Below are 21,822 nucleotides of genomic sequence, written 5' to 3'. Positions count from 1 at the left end.
TGAGAACTGTTTTTTTTATCACCGGTGATTCCTTCTACCTTTGTGCTTGTTTTCTGTCTGTCTTCCAGACAACCTGGCTCAAAAAGAGAGAAAGTGGTGTTAACAAGGGTTGCATTCCTCTCCAGCAGCTGTGGTTGTTGTGTGAGACTGCCAGAGAGAGTTCAACTATTATCCCCTAATGACTCACATCATTTAAAAATTCTGCTTCACTCAATATTATAGTCATCAAAATGTTTGCCCCAAAGTTTAAAATACTTTTTGTTGCTGATGTCGACAGAAAAAAGGCGTAAGATGAATATCAGCAGAATTGGTGTGATAATCACTGAGTCATTTTAGATTTACTCATCATCCCAAATTTCCTTAATGAAAGCATCAGCCTGCAACTTCAGGTGGATTTTTGTGTGTTTGTGTTGACAGATGGTCAACTTTTCTCAGAGACACAGCGACTGAGGCTGATACGAATGAAGGTTTGTCACGTGACCCCTGGGGCCGTTTTAATGACGTAAGCACCATATGGCGCGTGCCGGGAGGGTGGAGCCTTGATATGCTAATCAGCCACAGCCTCTAGTGCGTATGTGCGCGCGAGCGCGTGTGTGTGTCTGAGGGATGCGGAGTATAAAACCCAGCAGCATCCCCCCCACCCACACACACACACCTCAGAAAGCTCCCATCAGATCACGCACAGTCACGCACGGACACAGACAGAGCGCACGGGATGCCTGCGATCTGACGGACAGCGTCTCAATACAACAGGTAGGTTTTTCATCAGTTATCAGTGTGCGCTCCTGAAATGAGAGAGTGAATACACCAAAACAATAATAAATAAATAAATAGAATTTCACGCAGTTGCTGAAAATTGTTGGATGAGGAAAAGCTCTGACGGCGTTTCTTGCATTGTCTTATCTATTATGCATACATTTTAATGTTTTTTTTTTCTTAAACGAACGTTTAACTTCTCGGGTTTGTTTACTTGCTTGATATTTTATCTTATTCTGATTAATAAGTAGTCTAATCAGGCTGTTTCAGCGCTCCAAATGATCTTCTGTTTATTTTATCATCATCAACATTAATTTTATTGTAATATATAGCTAAATTATTATTATTAGTATATTTTAACCATTCTGAACGGCCTTCCGTCCACCTGCAGACTTTCTGTCGGATTGTTCAACAGGACAACGGGACGGGATGAGGCGGACTTTGTCAGCACATATTATTATTATTTATTATTATTATTATTATTATTATTATTATTATTATTATTATTATTATTATTATTATTATTATATTTTGTATATTGTTATTATTAGTATTATTGTCAGTACATTTTAAATATAAGAAATATCTCAATGGTCTTTCTTTCTTTTGTTTCATAAATCTTTTTCCAATTCTGAATATATCTAAATATGTTATCCATAAAGGTACAATTTATTAAATCAGACACTTGGTAAATCTTTAGAAAAAGTGAAGCTTTTTGGTGTGACAGTTGTAGGATATTTATAATTTGTAGGCTAATTAATTCTGACAGGCGGTGGTTGCGTAAACTGTAAAGTTATTCATGCTAAATAAGTAAAGGTAGCCTCATGAGCCTGTTAAATGTGAGGCCAAATGTTTGATGCACGAAATGAACATTTATTAGTTTGATTTTCCTCAAAGTAACTTTCTAACTTTTATTTTAATTGTTATGTAAAAGATTTATATTGTTAATCCTGAAATCTCACATGTTAAAATAATCAAAACCAACTTTATCAGAGATCCATCATTAAATATCATTAAATTATTCTTTCAAACAAATTAATCACACATTCAAAATATACAGATCTGAACAACATAATAAATTATTTAACATAAGACATGTGTCAATGGTTTTCATATTTTACTTCAAGTTAAAAAAGAAACAGTTAGGTAAAAAAAATATTTACAGTGTTAAAGACTTTTCTGCATATCCGTATTATAACTGAGACAAAGACAGAAGCATTGAATTAAGATGTCCAGTCATTTTCAATTGTTTTTATTCTGACCAGAGGAAAAGCACCATGACGAGGTCTATAAGGGAGGAACACGTCTCAGCGGAGTCCGAGGAGCAGCAGGAGCTCTGCAGCCCTGCAGGAAAAGACATAGAGAGGGGAGGGGGAATAGGGGAGGAGGAGGAGGAGGAGGAGGACCGATTTCACCATCTGGAGGAGGACGATGAGGAGGAGGATGAAGAAGAAGAGGAGGAAGAAGACGATGGGGAGAACAAACCCAAGAGGCGGGGGCCAAAGAAGAAAAAAATGACAAAGGCTCGTCTGCAGAGGTATGGCTTAAATTCTGAAGATCTGGACAAATATTTAGATAATTGTTGTTTTTATTCAAAGTGTTGAGAACTCTGATGTCATAACATCCATATGAAGTTCAACTGGTTTTTGCATCTATACAACCTCCAATCTTAGAGGATTTAGGTCTCGGGCAAACAAAAATCAAAAGGGTTTACTGTTAATAACATTTTTATAAAACGTTTTTAGAACAACATTTTTTGAAGCTCAAAGATCCTGACCCAAAAGCAGTTCATGGTCCAAAAACCAGATAAAGGTTTTCGTTTCAGCAGGTAGGATTACTGACTGATTTGTGAAAATTCCACCTGTCTGCAGGTTTAAGATCCGCCGAATGAAGGCTAATGCCCGAGAGAGGAACCGCATGCATGGGTTGAACGATGCTCTTGAAAGTCTGAGAAAAGTGGTCCCCTGTTATTCAAAAACGCAGAAGCTGTCCAAGATCGAGACCCTGCGACTTGCCAAGAACTACATCTGGGCTCTCAGCGAGATCCTGCGCTCTGGCAAGGCTCCAGATCTCATGAGCTTTGTCCAGGCGCTCTGCAAAGGTAAGAGCCAATCAAAGGAGTTTGGGCTCAGGCAATGTCAAAGTAGCGGGAAAAAGTCAAAGGTTATTTTTTTTATGTGAGTCTTTAGACAAGAAACCAAAGCTAAAGTCCCGTGAGTCATCATCACACACTGGGGGAGCGGTGAGCTGCAGCAGTGGCTGTGCTCGGGAACTAAAACTTGTCTTTCAGAATATTTGCGGTACAATATGATGTTACAGCAGGACTTCTGCTGGGACCGTGAATCCATAACAACTAATTCAATATTGTTTGAAAACGTTTTTTCAGAAAGGAATCCAAATAATAAACTTTCCCAGTAATAACAACAATTCCCAAGTTTTTAAAGTTCTAGTTGGTTCATTCTGCAGCATGCTCTCACAGATCTTTGTCTTCTTCTGCATCTGGGTTAAATTATCACCTCGTGAATAAAACCTGACACGCTTGCATTTGCCTGCAGAGATTATTTTATTATATTATGGATAACGAGTGTCAGGTGCAGCAATCATTTTTTCAAAATGTAACATTTAATATGCATCACATGCACACTAAAAATCCACTTTTATTCATCATGTGTTAAAGGCAATAAAATATACAATTATTTGCATCAATCCTTTCATCAACAAGTTCTGATCTGTACTGAATATTAGTTGCGTCTCTGTTCTCAGGTCTGTCTCAGCCGACCACTAATCTGGTGGCGGGCTGCCTTCAGCTGAATCCTCGGACCTTCCTTCCAGAGCAGACGCCCGACCTGCCGGCACACCTCCCCCCCTCCGGGGCCGCCCCCTATCCTGTACACTTCCCCTACCAGAGCCCCGGGCTGACGGCTGGATTACCCAGCCCTCCCTACGGCACAATGGACCCTTCCCACATCTTTCATCAGGTCAAAGGTCAGCCTTATGGTCCACTGGAACCCTTCTTTGACGGCGTCCTGGTGTCCGATGGCCCGGCGTTTGACCCCCCTCTTAGTCCGCCACTGAGCATCAACGGTAACTTCTCCTCCTTCAAGCATGAGTCTGTCGCAGCTTCCGACTACGACAAAAGCTTCTCCTTCAGTGTGCACTACGGAGGCGGAGGAGCCGGGGGACACGCCACCGTCTACGGCAACGGGGGGCCCAACCCGCGTTGTGGTGAGCTACAGGTGGAACAGCTGATGGGGTTCGATGGACACTCACACCACGAGCGGCTGATGAACGCCCAGTTGAACGCCATCTTCCACGACTCATGAGGAGAAGGAAGACAATAGAACTTGAGGTTGATGATGACAGACCATAACACGGGAAGACTCCTATCATCTGCTTGCTGTCTTCACGGCCATCCTTCCTGTCCTTCTATCTGTCTTCGTCAGGCTCTGTGACCCCCTCCTTCTGATGGTGACGCCATTGATGCTGTAACCTTCTTTGTAGCGCTTCACCTGACAGGAGATGCTCTTTGAATGTCTCATCTTTATCCATTCTATCACTTAAAAATAATAAATTCTAAATGAGCAATAATCTGGAGAAAACTATGCAATTTCATTAAAAACTTGAGCTAAGCTCAGCTGTTAATTCCAAATGTTGAAGAATTAAAAGATTTCTCTATTTTTGGGTCTGCGTGAGAGGCGACGTTAAGCCGGCTTGGAGCCGGCGTTGGGCTGAAGTGTTCATGTTGTTCACGTGGTTTTTACTTTATGCTTTTTACAATGTTCCTGTAGCGTTCTGTTAACATTTCATGTGACTCTTGTTCATATTTTATAAGATAGATGTTTATAAACGCCTTTTATTAAAGGGAATTCCACGTCATCCTTGTGCAAGGCTCTTTTTTTAACCTACATCAGATGGACTCATCAACTTCTGTCATGTGGATGTTTGCTTTTCCACAGAGGACAGTTTCCATTTAAATCAGATCATTAGAACAGTTTGTGTCAACAATACGCCCATAAAAAGTTTAATGCTAAGGATTAACAGTTAGCTCAAATAAACAAAGCCAGATCATTTAGGGATTCAAAGATTTTCTTAGTGGCAGCAACAGGGAGAAAATCCAAAAGACAAAATTTTCTAACGGAGAAAACCCAGCAAACATCATCCCACAGTCTGAAGGACAAAATCAGGATTCCTGCTTCTGTGTGAAGGACACAGATGTTTGTTCTGCAGGCAGGCGAGGTTTTAATTTATGAAAATGATCTCATTTATGCATGGGAGCCCCCCTTACACACACACACACACACACACACACACACACACACACACACACACACACACACACACACACACACACACACACACACTGATATCCCACTGTGTGTGTGAGAGTCAACTGGGACAATATGGTGGCCGTATCCCACCATTTAGCCCTCTTAGTGAAGTGAAATATTACTGAGAATGATTTCAGTCAAAACATCCCTCTCGGTTTTACGAGAAAACTCAGCTTTAGTCATTTTCTCAGGTTTTAACATCAATTTTAAATTATTTATGTAGAATTTAAAAATAGCTTTTTATTTAATGCTTTTGTTTTGCATCTATTTGAGAGCAGCTGTAAATGAGAGGGAAGAACAAATAAAACACACGTGAAGTTAAAAACATAAATTAGCATATGGCATGACCTTTGCTTCAATTATTGAAAAATCATTTGAGAACAGCTAAAATAATAAGATTTTCCATAGTCAAAAAACTTTTAAATTTCTAATTGAAGCAACCAAATTATATTACCGATGACTTATCAGTAGGAATGCATACAGTAACCGTATTAACAGTCTTTGTGGTTTTGTATTTAAGCCTTTGGCTGATCATAACACTGATTAATGCAGATTTAAACTCAGCCATCTGTCTGGTACACCCCCACCACCACCCACCCACCCACCCACACACACACACACACACACACACACACACACACACACACACACACACACACACACACACACACACACACACACACACACACACACACATGCACAAACATGCTGAGTGTGTGTTTGAGCTGCAGCTCATAATACGGTGTTAATACCATAGCCCCCATCTTTTCCGATTGGCTGGCAGGTGTCTGTCAAATAATATCACAGGATGCACAACCAGACAACAGTCCAGGTGTATTAAGCTGCAGGACGCCAGAACAATGGCTTCATGCTTCTGTTACAGAAAACAGTGATGAAATCCAACTGTGGCGGTTTCTGCCATCAATGAAGCATGGAAATTAAGCTTTAATTAATCTAATCATTACTAGGAATAGATGGCAGATAGCCATGGGGGTAAGTAGATCATTGTCTGATTCCAATATCTTACAGCTATTTTTATTTGTTCATAAACAGCTTGGTAAACAATTCTTGGAGCTTGAATTTTAGGTATAAATATTTTTCAAAGATAGGATGGGAGTTCCTGAAAAGGTTGCTGGAGCAAGCTACTTTTTGATTTACAATTTTGAGGTCCAGCCCCCTTTCTCTAGCGCCCCCACACCTATGCATGCAAGGCAACAAACCAACAGCTCTGCCAGCCAACAAAGGACAGCCTATGTTCAGGCCACAGGTCCATCACATAAGTGTTTCCCAACCAGAACAGTGAGATTCCAAGCAGTTTGTGAAATAACTCCCTTAGTGGAACAATCAGAGGTGCAGTTTGATGGACGGTTCAGGATCCATTCATCAACGTCCAATCTTTATGAATGGGACTTTTCCAACAATTGGATTATGTTTGTCCAAGAGATAAAAATTATTACATTTTTAGGCATTGCATTAAAAAACAAATTATTGATTATCACTTAAAGAGCATTTCAAGCTATTTTAATGATGTTGTATATTTAAAAAAAATTGTCTTGTTTATCAAACCATCGCTGCACAGAAAAACGAAAAAGAGTTGAATAAATGTTTCTATTTGTGGTTTAAAAAACAGTTTCAGTTGTTTTTTCATTTGGCTTTTCACTAAACCTCCGTGGTTGTGAAGGGGTTAAAGAGTGTAGTAAAAACGCGGAAAGTTTGCGGATTCTTCTATTTTGTGGAATGAAGCTAGAAATGGGACCTTTCTACTCCGTCTGCACGCTCCTGCATCAACGATAGCGCGCATGCGCATGGATTTCACACCGGTGGATCTGCCCGCCGCGAGCTTGGTAAATCCGCTGCCTGTCTCCATAGCGACGACACCCCGGAAATACAACAGCTTACTGCATGTTTGTCTGAAAGGAGCAAAATAATAGCCCTCAAGTTTAGTTTTTTTGGTTTTTTAATTTTATTTTTTGGCTCGTCAACTGCTTTACTAAACATGTCGAAGCCCGAAGAGGAGGCGAAGGAAAAGCAGAGAGACTGTAGCAAGAAGAAGAAAAAGAAACAAACGGAGACAAAGAAGGAGGAAGAGGAGGAGGTGCGGAAAGAGGACAAGCAGGTGGAGAAGGAAGAAGAGCAGATGTGAGTTGTTATTGAAGTTCTTTTACAGCGAAAAGTTCGTGCTTACATAGTTATAAAGAAAACATGCTAATATCATATGGGCTAATAATGCTCCTCAACAAGCTTTTTCAAAAGCCTTACCAATCCAACAAAATAAACAAAACAGATTTAGCACGTGGACACTAAACTGTTAATGTATACATTTAAATTATATTCATCACTTGTTCATCATTGTTGTGCTTCTGATTGGAACTTGACTAGTTAATTAGTACGTTTAATATTAAACATGCAGAGACACCTTTGCAGTTGCACTGGGAATCAGTGCATCAGGTAATGTTGATTGATTAATACATTTCTGTTTTATCAGAATGTCAGATTCTGGTCAGTAAGTCAGTAACTCTTATCAGAAACTATCAGTTGTTTGAACTTTGCAACTTAATTTGTAGGAATGTTGGAATTTAATGTTCTGTTACTACTAGTGATGCACCGATATGAAATTTTGGGGCCGATACCGATATTAACTCATTCACTGCCAGCCGTTTCCTGATCGTTAACGGCCTTCGCTCCCAGCGTTTCTCACCATTTTTATTGTTTTTTTAAGAGCCGCAGAACATTGCGCACTAGGATGATGTCGACGCCAAAACAACCAAAACAAAGAGGAGAATCACCTCTTAAATCAGGAAGAATCTGTGTGTTTCGAGCGTTATCCGTTCTTTCATAATCCGTTGTTGAATTGTGATCGGCAGACGCTTTTCCGGTTCGCGCCTCACTTTTTTACAGGAACGGCCCAAAACAATCTCCTAACACATGGATGGTCTGCTTCCTAATCACGTGACGTGTGACATATGCGGATGAAGATCGGCTTGTTCTCTCATCGCGGGGGCTTGTTCTGATGCTCAAACAGTAAAAAAAAATGCAAATAACGACTTTAGTCGTCATTGGCAGTGAACGGTTGGATCTAAAATGACGACTTTAGTCATCATTGGCAGTGAACGGTTGGATCTAAAATGACGACTTTAGACGTCAATGGCAGTGAATGAGTTAATATCGCTGTTATGGCTGATATTTGCTGATACTGATATACTGACATTAATGCTTCTAAAATCAGCAGATTTTGTATAAAATGAAAATTATTTAAGCTGAATTTACGTTATCATCTACACACATCACACACATTTACTCTTCTGAGATAATTACAATCACTGTCACTAAACAAATACACATCACCCCCCTTATCCTCTGAAACAGATAAATAAATGGAAACAAGATAGAAAGAATATCGGTAGTTAAAATCGGCCAAGTTTTATTTATCTCACCAATACCGATATGTTAAAAGATTACTAACATTGGCCGATACTGATATTGATGCAGATATATTGTGCATCCCTAGTTATCACACATGATATGAGTTTCAAACCCTCTGATGTCTGATCAGTCTGAATTTGTTCATTTCTACGTGAATCGATAATCACGGTCGTTACTACTTTAGTTACTTTGAATTAATTGTACTTAAGTTTTCTTCTCTGAGGCCTTTTGCCTCAGATGTTTTGAGTTCTTCCCCGTCGCCTTCGTTCACTTTTTGATCCGGGTAAATTAAACCTTAGCTCCTGTTATATTTTCCATCCAGGAATGAGAGTTTGTGTTTACACTTTTGTTAATTAAAAAAAAAACATTTTTATTTATACTCCCCTTTTTTCCCTCCAGTTATTATGTTGCCCCTCCTTCCACAACCACCTACCACACTAGGGTTGTAACACTTAGTGATTGATCCAACTGTAAATTAATCAATATGTATTAGTAAATGATGTCTGGTGTTGTGTTGCTGTGCGTTTTTATGTGTCAGTGACAGGGTGTTGCTGCGGGGAATCTTCAAGGTGGAGAAAAAGAGTCATGATGTCTTGCTCACGCAGACCCGACTAACCTGGACCCCTGTTGTCCCAGAGAGTCCCACAGGTCAGTAGCTACAAGGAGAGCTTGACAAATTGTCCAACAGTTGCATGTTTTTGTGTTATTGGGGTGCAGATCACCTTCTTTTACTCTAATAAACATTGGCATTTCATCCATGCAAAGTTGTGGATCCTCCACTTGCATGAAGGATGGTCCAGCTTGCTTCAATTCAATTCAAGTTTATTTATATAGCGCCAAATCACAACAAGAGTCATTTCAAGGCACTTCACACAGTAAACATTCCAATACAGGTCAGTTCATGAAGAAGAAGAAGAAGAAGAAGAAGAAGAAGAAGAAGAAGAAGAAGAAGAAGAAGAAGAAGAAGAAAGTAGAAGAAGAAGAAGAAGAAAGTATCATTTCTATAGCGCCTCTCAAGATAAAAATCACGAAGTTCTTCACAAAAATGTAGAAATATAAAAAAGCATTAGAAAATGTTTAAAAATATATTTAAAATGAGCAAAAAATAGGCAATTGTGATTTAAAAATGTTAAGAAAGAGAGAGAGTGAACAGGAAAGAGGGAAATCAGTGGATCCTGAGGAAGGTGGAATAGGTGGGGAGAGCAGAATATAGAGAGAGTGGTGAAGAAGGTCATACAAAAGCCAGCTTGAACAAGTGAGTTTTCAGCTGCTTTTTAAAGGAGACCACTGAGTCCACTGATGTCAGGCTCAGGGGGAGAGAGTTCCAGAGTCTGGGGGCCACAGCAGCAAATGATCTGTCACCTTTGGTCTTTAGCCTGGTGCTGCACAACCAGTAGGCTTTGATCACTGGACCTCAGGGACCTGCTGGGGGTGTAGGGACTAAGAAGATCACCAATGTAAGATGGTGCTTGTCCATGTAAGGCCCTATAGACCAGAACCAGGATCTTGAAATGAACCCTGAAGTTGACTGGCAGCCAATGAAGCTGGAGGAGAAGCGGGGTGATGTGGGTGTGTTTGGAGGACTTGGTCAGAAGCCGAGCACAGGCATTCTGAATCACCTGTAGACGGTTCAGGGAGGTTCTGCTCAGACACGTGAAAAGAGAGTTACAGATGAAGGTGTGGAGAACTGTCTCAAGTTCAGAGCGGGACAGAATGGGACTCAGCTTAGCATTGTTCCTGAGATGGAAGAAGGAAGAGCGAACAAGAGAACTGACATGAGAATCCAGGGTGAGAGCTGGGTCAAAGGTCACACCAAGATTCCTGACAGAAGGTTTAGTGTGAGTAGCAAGCTGGCCAAGAGAGTCTCTGACTTTGGGAACCAGCTTGTCTGGGGCACAGATGAGGATCTCAGTCTTATCTTCATTCAGCTGTAGAAATCTCCGAGCCATCCAGGTTTTGATAGAGTCTAAGCAGGTGTGTAACAGCTGCAACTTAGACATCTCATGGGGCTTAAAGGAGATGTACAGTTGGATGTCATCTGCATAAAGATGGTAGGAGATTCCTTTGAAGGAGCTCATGATGTGCTGAAGAGGAAGCAGATAGAGGAGGAAGAGCAGAGGCCCCAGCACAGAACCTTGTGGGACACCATGGGTAAGGGAGGTGGTGGGGGACCTAAACTTAGAGATGGCCACAGAAAAGGAGCGCTCAGAAAGATAAGAGGAGAACCACTCCAAAGCAGTTCCTGATAGGCCTACCCAGTCTCTCAGCCTCTCCAGTAGCAGTTGATGGTTAACAGTGTCAACGGCTGCAGTCAGGTCCAGCAGAACCAGAACAGAACAGTCCCCTGCATCACTGTGAGTCAGAAGGTCATTAGAGACCCTAAGAAGAGCTGTTTCAGTAGAATGAGCTCTACGAAAACCTGACTGGAAGCTATCATAGATGTTATGTTCATCAAGAGCAGCTGTGAGTTGTTTAGCCACAACCTTTTCCAAGATCTTGGAGATGAATGGAAGTTTAGAGATGGGTCTGAAGCTGCTATGGAGAGAGGGGTCAAGACTCGTTTTTTTAAGAAGCGGGTGGATTACAGTGTTCTTAAAGTAAGCAGGGAACTGACCAGAAACCAGAGAAGCATTAATTATAGAGAGCACGCTGGGACCGATGGACTGAAAAGCACTTTTAAACAAAGATGAGGGTAAGATGTCGAGCGGGCATGCAGAGGTCTTCATAGAGTTAACTAGTTTGGTTAACTCAGGCAAAGAAACTGGAGCAAAGCTATCTAGGATGATGGGCCTGGTTGGAGTCAGGAGAGGCAGCGATAAGGCTGAAGGAGAGATGCTAGATCTAATCTTATTGACTTTGTCCACAAAGAAAGACAGAAAGTTCTCACAGTCTGTAACAGAGTGGATGGAGGCTGTAGTTGAGGCAGGAGAGACGATGCTGCTGATGGTGTTAAACAGCACCTTGGGGTTCCCTTTGCTCTGGGACACCCGGTTGGAAAAGTAGGAAACCCTCGCGTCTCTGACTGCAGAGATAAAGGATGACAGAAGATCCTTTAGGTGCAGCAGATGGACGTGGAGATGGGTTTTCTTCCACAAGTGCTCAATTTTTCTGCATTGGCGCTTCAGGCTGCGAAGGCTGTCATTAAACCAAGGAATAGGGTTCACTGCAGGAACTGATCTGGTTCTGACAGGACAGATGTTGTACAGAATGGAGAGGCAGTGCTCGTTAAACGGAGAAGTTGAGGAATCTGGGTCGTTATCAGAAGAACAGGGTGGATCAAAAGCAGCAGAAAACTTGCTAGTTGTGCTCTCATTAAGAAAACGAGAACTAACCATACGGCGAGCAGGAGGTGGGGACGCAGAAACTGACAAGTTAAAGAAAATGCAATGGTGGTCTGAAATATAAACGTCCTCAGGACAAACACTGTCAGCATTTAGACTCAGGGTAAAAACAAGGTCCAGAGAGTGCCCCCTGGTGTGTGTGGGGCCAGAAACATGCTGGGTAAAGCTGAAGGAGTCCATAAGGCTGGAGAAATTCATGGCAAGGTGATCAGAGGGATCATCAACGTGGACGTTAAAGTCACCAACAATCACCAGTCTGGACAGCTTCACAGTGGAGGATAGAAAGTCACTGAACTCCTGAAGGAAAGAACTGTTTGGACCAGGTGGACGATAAACCACAGCACAGTAGAACGGGTCCTTACGCCCGACTTTAATCAGCTGCAGTTCAAAGGAAGTAAAGTGACCATATGTTGTAGAGCTACATGGAAGGTGGTCTCTGAAAACAACAGCTAGGCCTCCACCACGACCAGAACCCCGGGGCTGGCTAAGAAAAGAATAACCACTCGGGCAAAGTTCAATCAGAGCAGAATAATCAGATGTTTGCTGCCAAACTTCAGTCAGAAACAGAAAATCCAGGTTTTTAGAGAGAATTAAATCATTGAGCAAGAAGGTCTTATTGTTAACAGAGCGGGTATTTAATAGAGCCATGCTGAGTGAGGAGGAGGAATCAGAAACTACAGAAACAGCTGGAGTTAGTGGACGTAAATTAGCAGGGTTAGATCCACGGTGTTTATAAAAACCACTTATGGAGGGAACAGGAGGAGAAACCACTGAGGAATGAGGATAAACCGACCTTAAAAAACTTGGACGGATGAACCGCGCCGCAACGCGGCCTGGCGGGAATGCTGAAGTGGCGCTCAAGTCGCCAGACAAAGGAAGAGAAGCTAGAAGATCACGCCGATGTTTACTAGATAAACCACGCTTTAAGAGAAGTCTTATTCTCACCTGGATTTCTGCTCGTTTACCTCTTTTCCTCCTACATTTTCCTGGGACCAGATAAACATCGCTGGAGGTGCGCAGGTTGGGATCGTTGTTTGGCTCTAGGCCAGTGCGTCACTCAGATAAACAAACAGGGAGGTACGTCCTCGATGCATTTTGGGCGATCGTGAACGAACGGAAGGACAAAAGAGTCTGGCGATCATAGAAGATGGTAGCAGGGACACTACTGAAGAGGATCGCAGACCGGAGCAAGGTGGAAAAGAGGAGGTTAGTGGAGGAGAAAAGTTTGAAAGAGTGGCCGGTGACAGCGGCTAAGCCAAGCACAGGCGCCATCAGTTACCGACCGCAGCGGTGATGTTGATTAAGCCAATCAGTAAAAACGTTTCCTATATAAGGAACCCAGCAAATTACATTGAGTCACTGACTAGAGTCAGAGTCTTTACAGTAATCCTGATACTAAGCAAGCATGTAGAGACAGTGGAGACTCCCTTTTAACAGGAAGAAAGCTCCAGAGGATCCTGACTCAGTATAAGCAGCCATCTACCATGACTCACTGGGGATGGAGAAGACAGAGGACACACACACACACGCACAAACACACACACACACACACACACACGCGCATGCACACACACACATCTACACCACAAATATACCAAGTAGTGTTTCTATGGTTACATTATGATTTCTTAGTAAATATTCTATTTGGTGAGAGATAAACTTTATTGTATTTATCCTAGAGAATCTATAATTAAACAGGTAAACTAGTAGTAACACATTCAATGTCAAAGAAAGTAAAGCGTTATTATCAGGAGAGGGAGAATGTTTAAGTGATTACACGTATGTATGTCACGTATTTGCTCTGATGTTACAAATGCTAATGATTAATTTTATCACGCTACGTTACAACGCTAAAAAAAAGCGCTCTTCTTCTACAATGGACAAGTTTCTTACAAGGCCAAACACGTGCACACCGCAACAAGCCAACGTCCTGACGGAGGACATTTTGAACATGCTGGTAACGGACACGAGATCCCTGTCCATGTTCGGCGATCAAGAAGTTCAATCCAGAACACTATGAAACCTATTTACCAGGCTGATCACATTTCACCACAATGATAAAGGAAATACAAGACAACCTTCGAAAAGGTGTGTATCTGTGTGTGTGTGTGTGTGTGTGTGTGTGTGTGTGTGTGTGTGTGTGTGTGTGTGTGTGTGTGTGTGTGTGTGTGTGTGTGGCCCGGAGGACAGAGGACAGGAGAACACGCAGCTAATTAATTAAATAATTTGGTTCTGTACCTTTCTCTTCAGCACAGCTGACAAAGGTTTATGATGGGTCAGTCCTCCTGCATGCTCAGATCATTCCCTTCCCTTGCTTGAAAAATTGTTCCTAAATGAAAGTTGAACCCACATCTTTTTTATCTGTGAATTCAATGCCGTTCGGCGAGTCTCAAATAAAAATTTGGGCATCTTACTGTAAAAAAAAAAAAACCATTAATGTAAAAAAGAAACTCTAAATACACTATGTTCACATTCAGAATCGAACCCGGGTTTTCTGCCTGAGAGTTTGACGTCTTACTAGGTGAAAAGCACCAGTGGCGTCTTTTGTATCTGTAACATTTATATCCTTGATGACACCTGAAACAACGTTCAAAGAACGGTTCGGAGTGAAAATTTTGTTGCTAATTTGCAGGAAATATCTAGAAGAAAGTTGTACAGAAAGTAGCTAAGGGTCCTCAGAAATGTAGCTAGGTTCATCACTAGGCGTTAGGAACAGCAACAAAGTCGCTCAGTTGGCACTACCTCACTCTCTGCTGCTAAAGCTACTGATAGCAAATGCTACGGGCTATGCCTGAGCGTGAACGTGCATGAAGCAGCCTGCTCGACCCGAGCAGCTCTCTTTTTCTGTGATTTTACAGAAAAACAGGCAATCACAGTAAAAATGCCAGGGCTCATTCTACAGGACCAGGGCATTGCAGGATGAAGAAGAGATTTATTATTTCTATACATGTTTTGGCTGTCAAACTTCCATAATGTCTCTTTAATAAATGCTCAAAAACATTATTGTCAAATGACATATCTTTTTATTGACCTGTTTTATTGATTGATTAGTTTGATTAACTTTGGTTAAATGTTTGATTTTACTACTGCATTAAATGTTCAGTGCAAAGAATTAGGATTCAGTATTTGGTTATTAGAAAAAAACAAAACTGAGATTAATAGACAAACCAATATTGGTCACTCTCGATTCTCGACCATCTCACACGTTGTGTTTCAGCTAAGTCTCTAGCTTACAAAAAGGATCAACCAGAATAATGAAATGCAAGATCCGATGGATACTAACAGCCGCTGGTTTACTCATATTTAAATAAAGTCCTGTTGTGTGGAAAAGTTCTAGTGGAAATCCATTCAGAGAGAACTGCTTAGTGAAGCAGGATGAAGGTGTGTGTGTGTGTGTGCGTGTGTGTGTGTGTGTGCGTGCGTGCGTGTGTGTGTGTGTGTGTGCGTGCGCGCGCGTGCGTGAGTGCCTGAAGCCAATCTGTTTTGTTGTGATTCATCCAAGCTAATGTCATCAAGCCAGCACTGTGTGTGTGTGTGTGTGTGTGTGTGTGTGTGTGTGTGTGTGTGTGTGTGTGTGTGTGTGTGTGTGTGTGTGTGTGCTGGCAGTACTAGAGAACAGTTGGTTCAGCCCATGGGGGGTTATTAGAGTCTCGCAGTGTGAGGAGATTAACACACACATACATATAGCCAGCCTATCAGCATGTTGTGTGCGTGTGTGTGTGTGTGTGTGTGTGTGCGCACGCGCGTTTTGATGAGATATTCAATATAAATGGATCATCTGTTGTTTAGTGTAATTTTTGAATTATTCGGGTTTCTTTATCAGCTTATTGAAACCTGAGCTATCAGACAAGCACACACTCGTGCGCGCACACACACACTCACATACAAATACACTGTGTTTTCGTTTTTGTTACAGATGTGTAAATTGAAGTTTTGGCTGTTTATATTTAAATAAATACATTGCCCTTTCCTCACACTAAATAAGTACCTGATTAGAATCCTGATTTTTTTTGTGTGGAGTCTCCTAATTGCACCTCTGTGTGTTTCCGCTTCATCCAAAAGCATGCACAACAGATAAACTGATTATTTAAACTTGACAACAAATATGAGATTTTATGGTCATTTGTCCCATTTTTCCAATGTGATTTATGTGGCGGAGGTAGCAAAGTCTCACGATCTAATTGTGGTTGGCTCTTGTCCCACACAAACAGGTGGTGGCCTGAAAATGAAAACTATGTACAGAGTAAACATTGTTAGCGGTATGAATTAAATGCCGGCTGCAGTTATACTGTTTGGCATTTATTACCCCTGACATAATGTAAAGTGTCACTTGTAGAAGTTTTGACTGAAACACAATTATTGGAAAAATGTACATTTTCAACCTATTATGTAGATGACTCCAAAAATGATTGAAAACATTCTTGAGAATATTTGTCTACTGGCATTGTACCAGTCTGTCTTGGCAGAGAAAGTCGAGCCAAAATATTGAAGCTGTTGATTTACCAGTTGAACTACGTTCCTACCCTCACCTATTTGTCACGAGCTTTGTGTAAAGACCAAAATAATGAGATCATGGATAGAAGCGGCAGAAGTGAGTTTTCTTCAAAGGGTGGCTGGGCTCTCCCATAGGGTGAGAAACGCGATCATCCAGGAGGGTCTCAGAGTAGATCCATGCTTCTTCACATCGAGAGGAGCCAGTTGAGGTGGCTCGGGAATTTAGTTAGGATGTCTGCTGGACGCCTCCCTGGTGAGGTTTTCCAGGCAGGTCCAACTGGGAGGAGACATAAAGGAAGACCCACGACACGCGGAAGGGATTATGTTTCTCAGCTAACCATGGAACGCCTTGGAATATCTCTCGAGGAGCTGGCCCGAGTGGCTGGGGAGAAGAAAGTCTGGGCCTCCCTGCTTAGGCTCCCCCTGATAGGGTGACCAGAAGCGGGACAGTCCCACATTTTCATAACTTTTCAAGTGTCCCGCAAATTAAGACTCATTTCCCGCATTATTGACAGTTTCCCATTTCGAGTTTCAATCTTATAAAAGAAACTGGATAAATCTGCCTGTTGCTGTCAAATGGAGGCGGGACCTTATCGCAGAACCGGAGCGTGTGTGGAGCGCGCCCGAACCACCAAAACAAGCGTTAGTGAGCGCGGAGGAGAAAAGGCTGTAAACTCGTGAATTAAAAGTGTTCAGAGATACTCGACAGAGTCTTTGTTGTTTCTGAGTCATTTTTCATGTCTCGGCGCGGAGTCTGATATGAAGAGGTCAAAAGCAGGTTTTCCAGTAATTAGACAGGTCCATGATAAACACAATGGAGGCTCTAACACAGACAAGGTGCTGCGGTTTCAGATACCTGCGTACATGCTGAGCCCCTTAAAGCACAGTAAAGAAATAATGAGACAATAAATGGAAGCTTTCATCACTTATTCTCAGAAATTTGAGGCAAAAAGTAACTCCAAGAAACTTTTATTAGATTAGATCTGAACTTTTTAGAGATTATAATCTGATGTTTGTTTATTCTCTCACCTAAAATTAGAAGAGATTTGTTGTCATGTTTAAAAAAACATTTTGTTTCTGAATTGTAAAAAAAAAAAAGCACTAAAATATGGATTTTTTTCAATGAGATGCTGATTTTAGTGGAAAATTAATTAAAAACAAACATAAAAACATCTCAAAAATAGTACTGGTTGTTTTACTGTCATTCTGTTCTGGAAAACATTCAATGAAAACTCTGAAAAGCTGCTTAAACCTGCATTTTTTTTTTTTATTATTGTGGGCCTATCTATATTATTAAAATTATGATCAGAGCCACTACAGAAGGCCCAAAGAGCCTGCGTTATGTTGTGGTAACTTGAGAGGAACTGTGAAATAGTAAAGCTTTTGCTGTATGCTTGTTCATGTTGAATTCAAATAAAATATATACAAGAAATATATGATGATAATAAGAATAATCGCTTTATGTATATGTAACAGTAATGTTAGGGCTCAAAGGCAGAATATACGTTTTGTTTTGTTTTTTCTCATTACATTGGAACTTCACGTTGTCCCACATTTGGCAAGTTGGGATCTGGTCACCCTACCCTGCGACCTGACCCAAAGCAGAGAAAAATAGATGGATGAATGGACAATAGATAGATGGATGGATGGATGGATGATGGATATTTGTTAATTGAATAAAAAAAATCATTTTATTATAAATTTCATCCAAAGGCACACAGGCATCTATCCTGCTTGTTTTATGGGTTCCACATTCCAACACGCCTGCTTAAAATATTTATTTTGTTTATTCATTTTACTGATATTTATCCCAAAGTGACAAAAGTGACCTAAAATGCATGTTTTAGGTCTGTGGGAGACAACCAGATCATCTAGAGAAAACCCACACATGCATGGAAAGAGCATTTTAACTCCATCAGAAAGTATTCAAACCTGCAACCTCCTTCGTTAAGCCTCCAGCACCTCCAGCTGCAGCAATCTGGTTAAATTAATAAGTTGATCAAACAGTTAAATTACGTCCCACATTCATAAAGTTGTGGAAAGGCCATTAAGTTATCCAAAAACTGCAGGACATTGGACTTCTAAGACCAGATGATAGAGACTAACCCCTAACCCTAAAGGGCACTTTGCAGGGACTGACCTTTTAGTTATAGAGGAAATCCTAAAAAGGAAATTGTAAGAAAAAAATTTACATTATATTTACAGTTAGGATTATTTTTCTGAAGCAGGAAACGAATGATTGTCCTGCACAGTGTTTGAAGCATAAACGTGTGTGTGGTGTGTGTGTGTGTGTGTGTGTGTGTGTGTGTGTGTGTGTGTGTGTGTGTGTGTGTGTGTGTGTGTGTGTGTGTGTGTCTTAGTGTGAACTATTATCCAAAACTCCCAACAGCGACCACATGGCCCTGTCAACATGAGACTGGACTGCCGCTGTGTGTGTGTGTTGGCACTGTGGAGTTTGTGGTCATTATTGGAAACTTACCTCCATCTGGAAACAACCGGTTTGTGTGTGTGTGTGTGTGTGTGTGTGTGTGTGTGTGTGTGTGTGTGTGTGTGTGTGTGTTTGTAGCATCTCTGTAGGTTCTGTCAGCACATATCAGAATCATCTCTATTGATTTGGGTGGAGAACATCTTCCTCACATTTGGTTTCTAATTCTGATAGAAAGAGAAAAAACATTAAAGTTTTTATTAACTGGCAGCATAGAGATTAATCTGCTGCTCTTCATCGTCATTTGAGCCTTTTAGTGTGTGTGTGTGTGTGTTTTAGCAGCATATAGAGGTTTTACCACCTTCAAACATATCGAGTCTCAACAAGAAAATAGATAAAACAATCAGATTAGTTGTGAAGGCCAGTCGTAATTCACTCTGATTGTATTTAGATTATTTCCTAGAAGCTCTGATTGTTTCCAGAATGTCGATTTGAATATGTTCAACATCCACTGAGCACCACATGTGGAGAAAGAGCAGCAACAACAGATCAGTGTAGCACATGAACTGTGACCTCAGCATATGGAGGTTGGGCTCTCTGGGGGAACGAGGGCAGATGATTTGGGTTATTTGGTGTTTGATAACAGCAAGAGGGTCTTTGAAAGAGGAGAGGTTAATCATCAATAATCATTTAGAAGTGTTTCCTGATGAATCTGTCCACCCTCAGGTGTTTTTTCTGCCTCCTCCTGCTGCAGTTTTTGTTTGCAGCTTGCTGTTAGGATTCATATTTAAATCTGAAAGGATAAATCACTGACCCAATGTTTTTGTTGATTAGAGTGGATTAAAACTAATCATTTAGAAGTTATTTATTTCCTCTGCAGATGTTTGTCCACCTGCTATGTCATGTGTTTGTAATTCAGTGTGTTGTATGTGCAAAGCTGCCGTTATCTTCTGAAGATTGAAAGATGAATCTGACTGAATCCATCAGTAATAAACTATAAACACATCAAATTCCTATGTGCCCCGTTAATCTGCACGGTGCAGCACTTGTCTTCTGAAGCATGTTGAGCTCACGTGTTGCATGTTTCCTTGTGCAGGTGAGGCGAGCGTGCTGCAGACAGGCGTGCTGCTGATGCGGGACGTGTTCGCTGTGAAGGTGAAGAAGCGACGAGCAGCAGGTCAGCAGTTAGGGGGAGCCGTTCTTGGTGTGTCTCTCTTCTGCTGCAAGAAGAGAGGGAGGGCGCTGGAGGAGGACACACTCCACCTCCATAATGCCTCTGCAGAACACACGCACACCTGGTATAACACCTTGAAAGAACTGCTCACAGGTAGATATGCAGCCATCTTTTTTGCCATTAAAAAAATAATATAATTATTATGCAAACGGTCCTCAGAATGAAGATTACACCTGATGGCCTCAAAGAAAATCCAGATTAATAAATATCTATAGATGGATGGGTTACATAAGCTGGAACAATGGAAACATGAGTCAGTGAATGCATAAGGTGATTATAGACACACACTGCTGAGTAATGCTGTTGGTCAGTGCATGAGCGTCATTTTCTTCAGATACATAAACTGAAATGTAACACCACTTTAAATGACCCGTTTTATTGCTAACTGCAATCAGATGTTGTTGTTTTTTTATTTAAGTTATTTAGTTGTGATATATGTGCAAATTCATATTCACAGCAGGTAACAGATAAGCTAGTATGCTATTTTTAATTTTTGTTTAAACCATTAAGGTTTAAGTTGGTTATAAAATATAAAATAAAGGTATTGACGCAGAAGATCTGATTCTGGGAGAGGGAGTCTTGAAGAATAAACACAGTAATAGCTGACTGAAATAGGAAACCAAAGATCCTAGAATGTTAAAAGCTATGCTACTTTAAGCCTTTGCGATCAAAGGTAGGCACAATATATGCCGTTGGCACCATTGAGATGTCAGTTATCTTAAATAAGAGTTATTTTAGTCAGCCTGAATTTATACCTGGAAATAAAACTCTTTGTTTCAGGGAAACTCCGTCCATGCCTGCTCCGAGAACAGCATCTTAGGCAAGCTTATTACTGTATTGGCTACGGTAGTTCATTAGTAAAGGCACCTTTCTGTCATCTCCGTATTGCTGTGTGCTGACGTGGGTTCGAATCTCGGTGGTGTGGGCAGTAATTTATTTAGTCAACTGAAACAGATTTCATTTTTTTATATTTTAGTTTTGTTCATTATTTTGTGCAAAAAACTTTGTGTCTCTAAACATCTTTGAATTTGGTCATTTCCAAGCAGCATTTTAGTTGACTTACTCTGCTCACCTCACATGGACTCACACTGGCTAAATAAACAAAGAAAGCAAAAAACAAAAAAAAAGATTAGCCTTTATATTTTAAACAGTTTGCCAATAAAGGGTTAAAAACATCATCCCTGCAAGTTTAGCCAAAAAAGAAGAAAAAAGTTACTTTTGACACCGGGATGTGAACCTGCACACCTGCCCAGCATACTTACCACTAGACCACCAAGTCTGCCACAGGACACTGGTTCCACTTCCGGGAGCGGAGCAGGGCCTGATGTTGGGAACAGGAAGATAGAGCGACATATGCTGTTTCGGGAATTTCAAATCACAATTCAAAATGTGAAGCTAAAACTGGAAAATGCATGAGTGCAGTCAAACATGGGCATGGGGGTATTTTTCATGACGAAATAACAATATTACATGCAAAAAAGCTCCAAAATGTGGCTTTTCCATGGTATGGCCCCTTTAAAATACATCTACAAAACCCTGTGTTTGACAAGATGCAGCCTGCCCAAAAGTATCATTAAATGCACCTAGGATCTTCTACCAGGAGCCTTTGATCATGATTTATTTATTTATTTACTTATTTGTTTATTTATTTAACCTTAAGATGCATCTTGTGATTCTGCTAAGCACTGCTTTCAGCTCATAATAAAATTTTACTGTCTTTACTCGCTTTAAAAGGTGATTCACAGTTACATCAGACCGGATGTCTTATCTGATAATCCAGTAGAACAAAGACGCACAGATTACACACACACACACACACAC

General features: G+C 41.0%; 2 protein-coding genes across 3 annotated transcripts in view; both read left to right on the top strand.

Moving 5' to 3' along the window:
- Window positions 1–575: 575 nt before the first annotated feature.
- neurod1 (neuronal differentiation 1) lies at window positions 576–4,632 on the top strand. The gene is made up of 4 exons (XM_015965953.3): window positions 576–753; window positions 2,022–2,293; window positions 2,628–2,857; window positions 3,520–4,632. The coding sequence occupies exons 1-4, from the start codon at window positions 607–609 to the stop codon at window positions 4,077–4,079; spliced, it is 1,209 nt and encodes a 402-aa protein (XP_015821439.1). The 5' UTR covers window positions 576–606; the 3' UTR covers window positions 4,080–4,632.
- Window positions 4,633–6,901: 2,269 nt separating this feature from the next.
- The window catches only part of cerkl (CERK like autophagy regulator), a 38,945-nt gene continuing 24,024 nt past the window's right edge, over window positions 6,902–21,822 (top strand). Inside the window, exons 1-3 of one of the 2 annotated variants that reach the window (XM_015965955.3) lie at window positions 6,902–7,223; window positions 9,046–9,155; window positions 19,864–20,094. In XM_015965955.3, the coding sequence (XP_015821441.1) occupies window positions 7,081–7,223; window positions 9,046–9,155; window positions 19,864–20,094 (484 nt within the window). In that variant the 5' untranslated portion in view covers window positions 6,902–7,080. The remainder of the gene's footprint in view (window positions 7,224–9,045; window positions 9,156–19,863; window positions 20,095–21,822) is intronic. The other variant, XM_054746702.2, reaches the window with a different exon arrangement.

The sequence above is a fragment of the Nothobranchius furzeri genome, chromosome 14 (genome assembly GCF_043380555.1).
Source record: "Nothobranchius furzeri strain GRZ-AD chromosome 14, NfurGRZ-RIMD1, whole genome shotgun sequence".
Classification (NCBI taxonomy): domain Eukaryota; kingdom Metazoa; phylum Chordata; class Actinopteri; order Cyprinodontiformes; family Nothobranchiidae; genus Nothobranchius; species Nothobranchius furzeri.
This window is presented reverse-complemented; position numbering and strand designations above follow the sequence as displayed.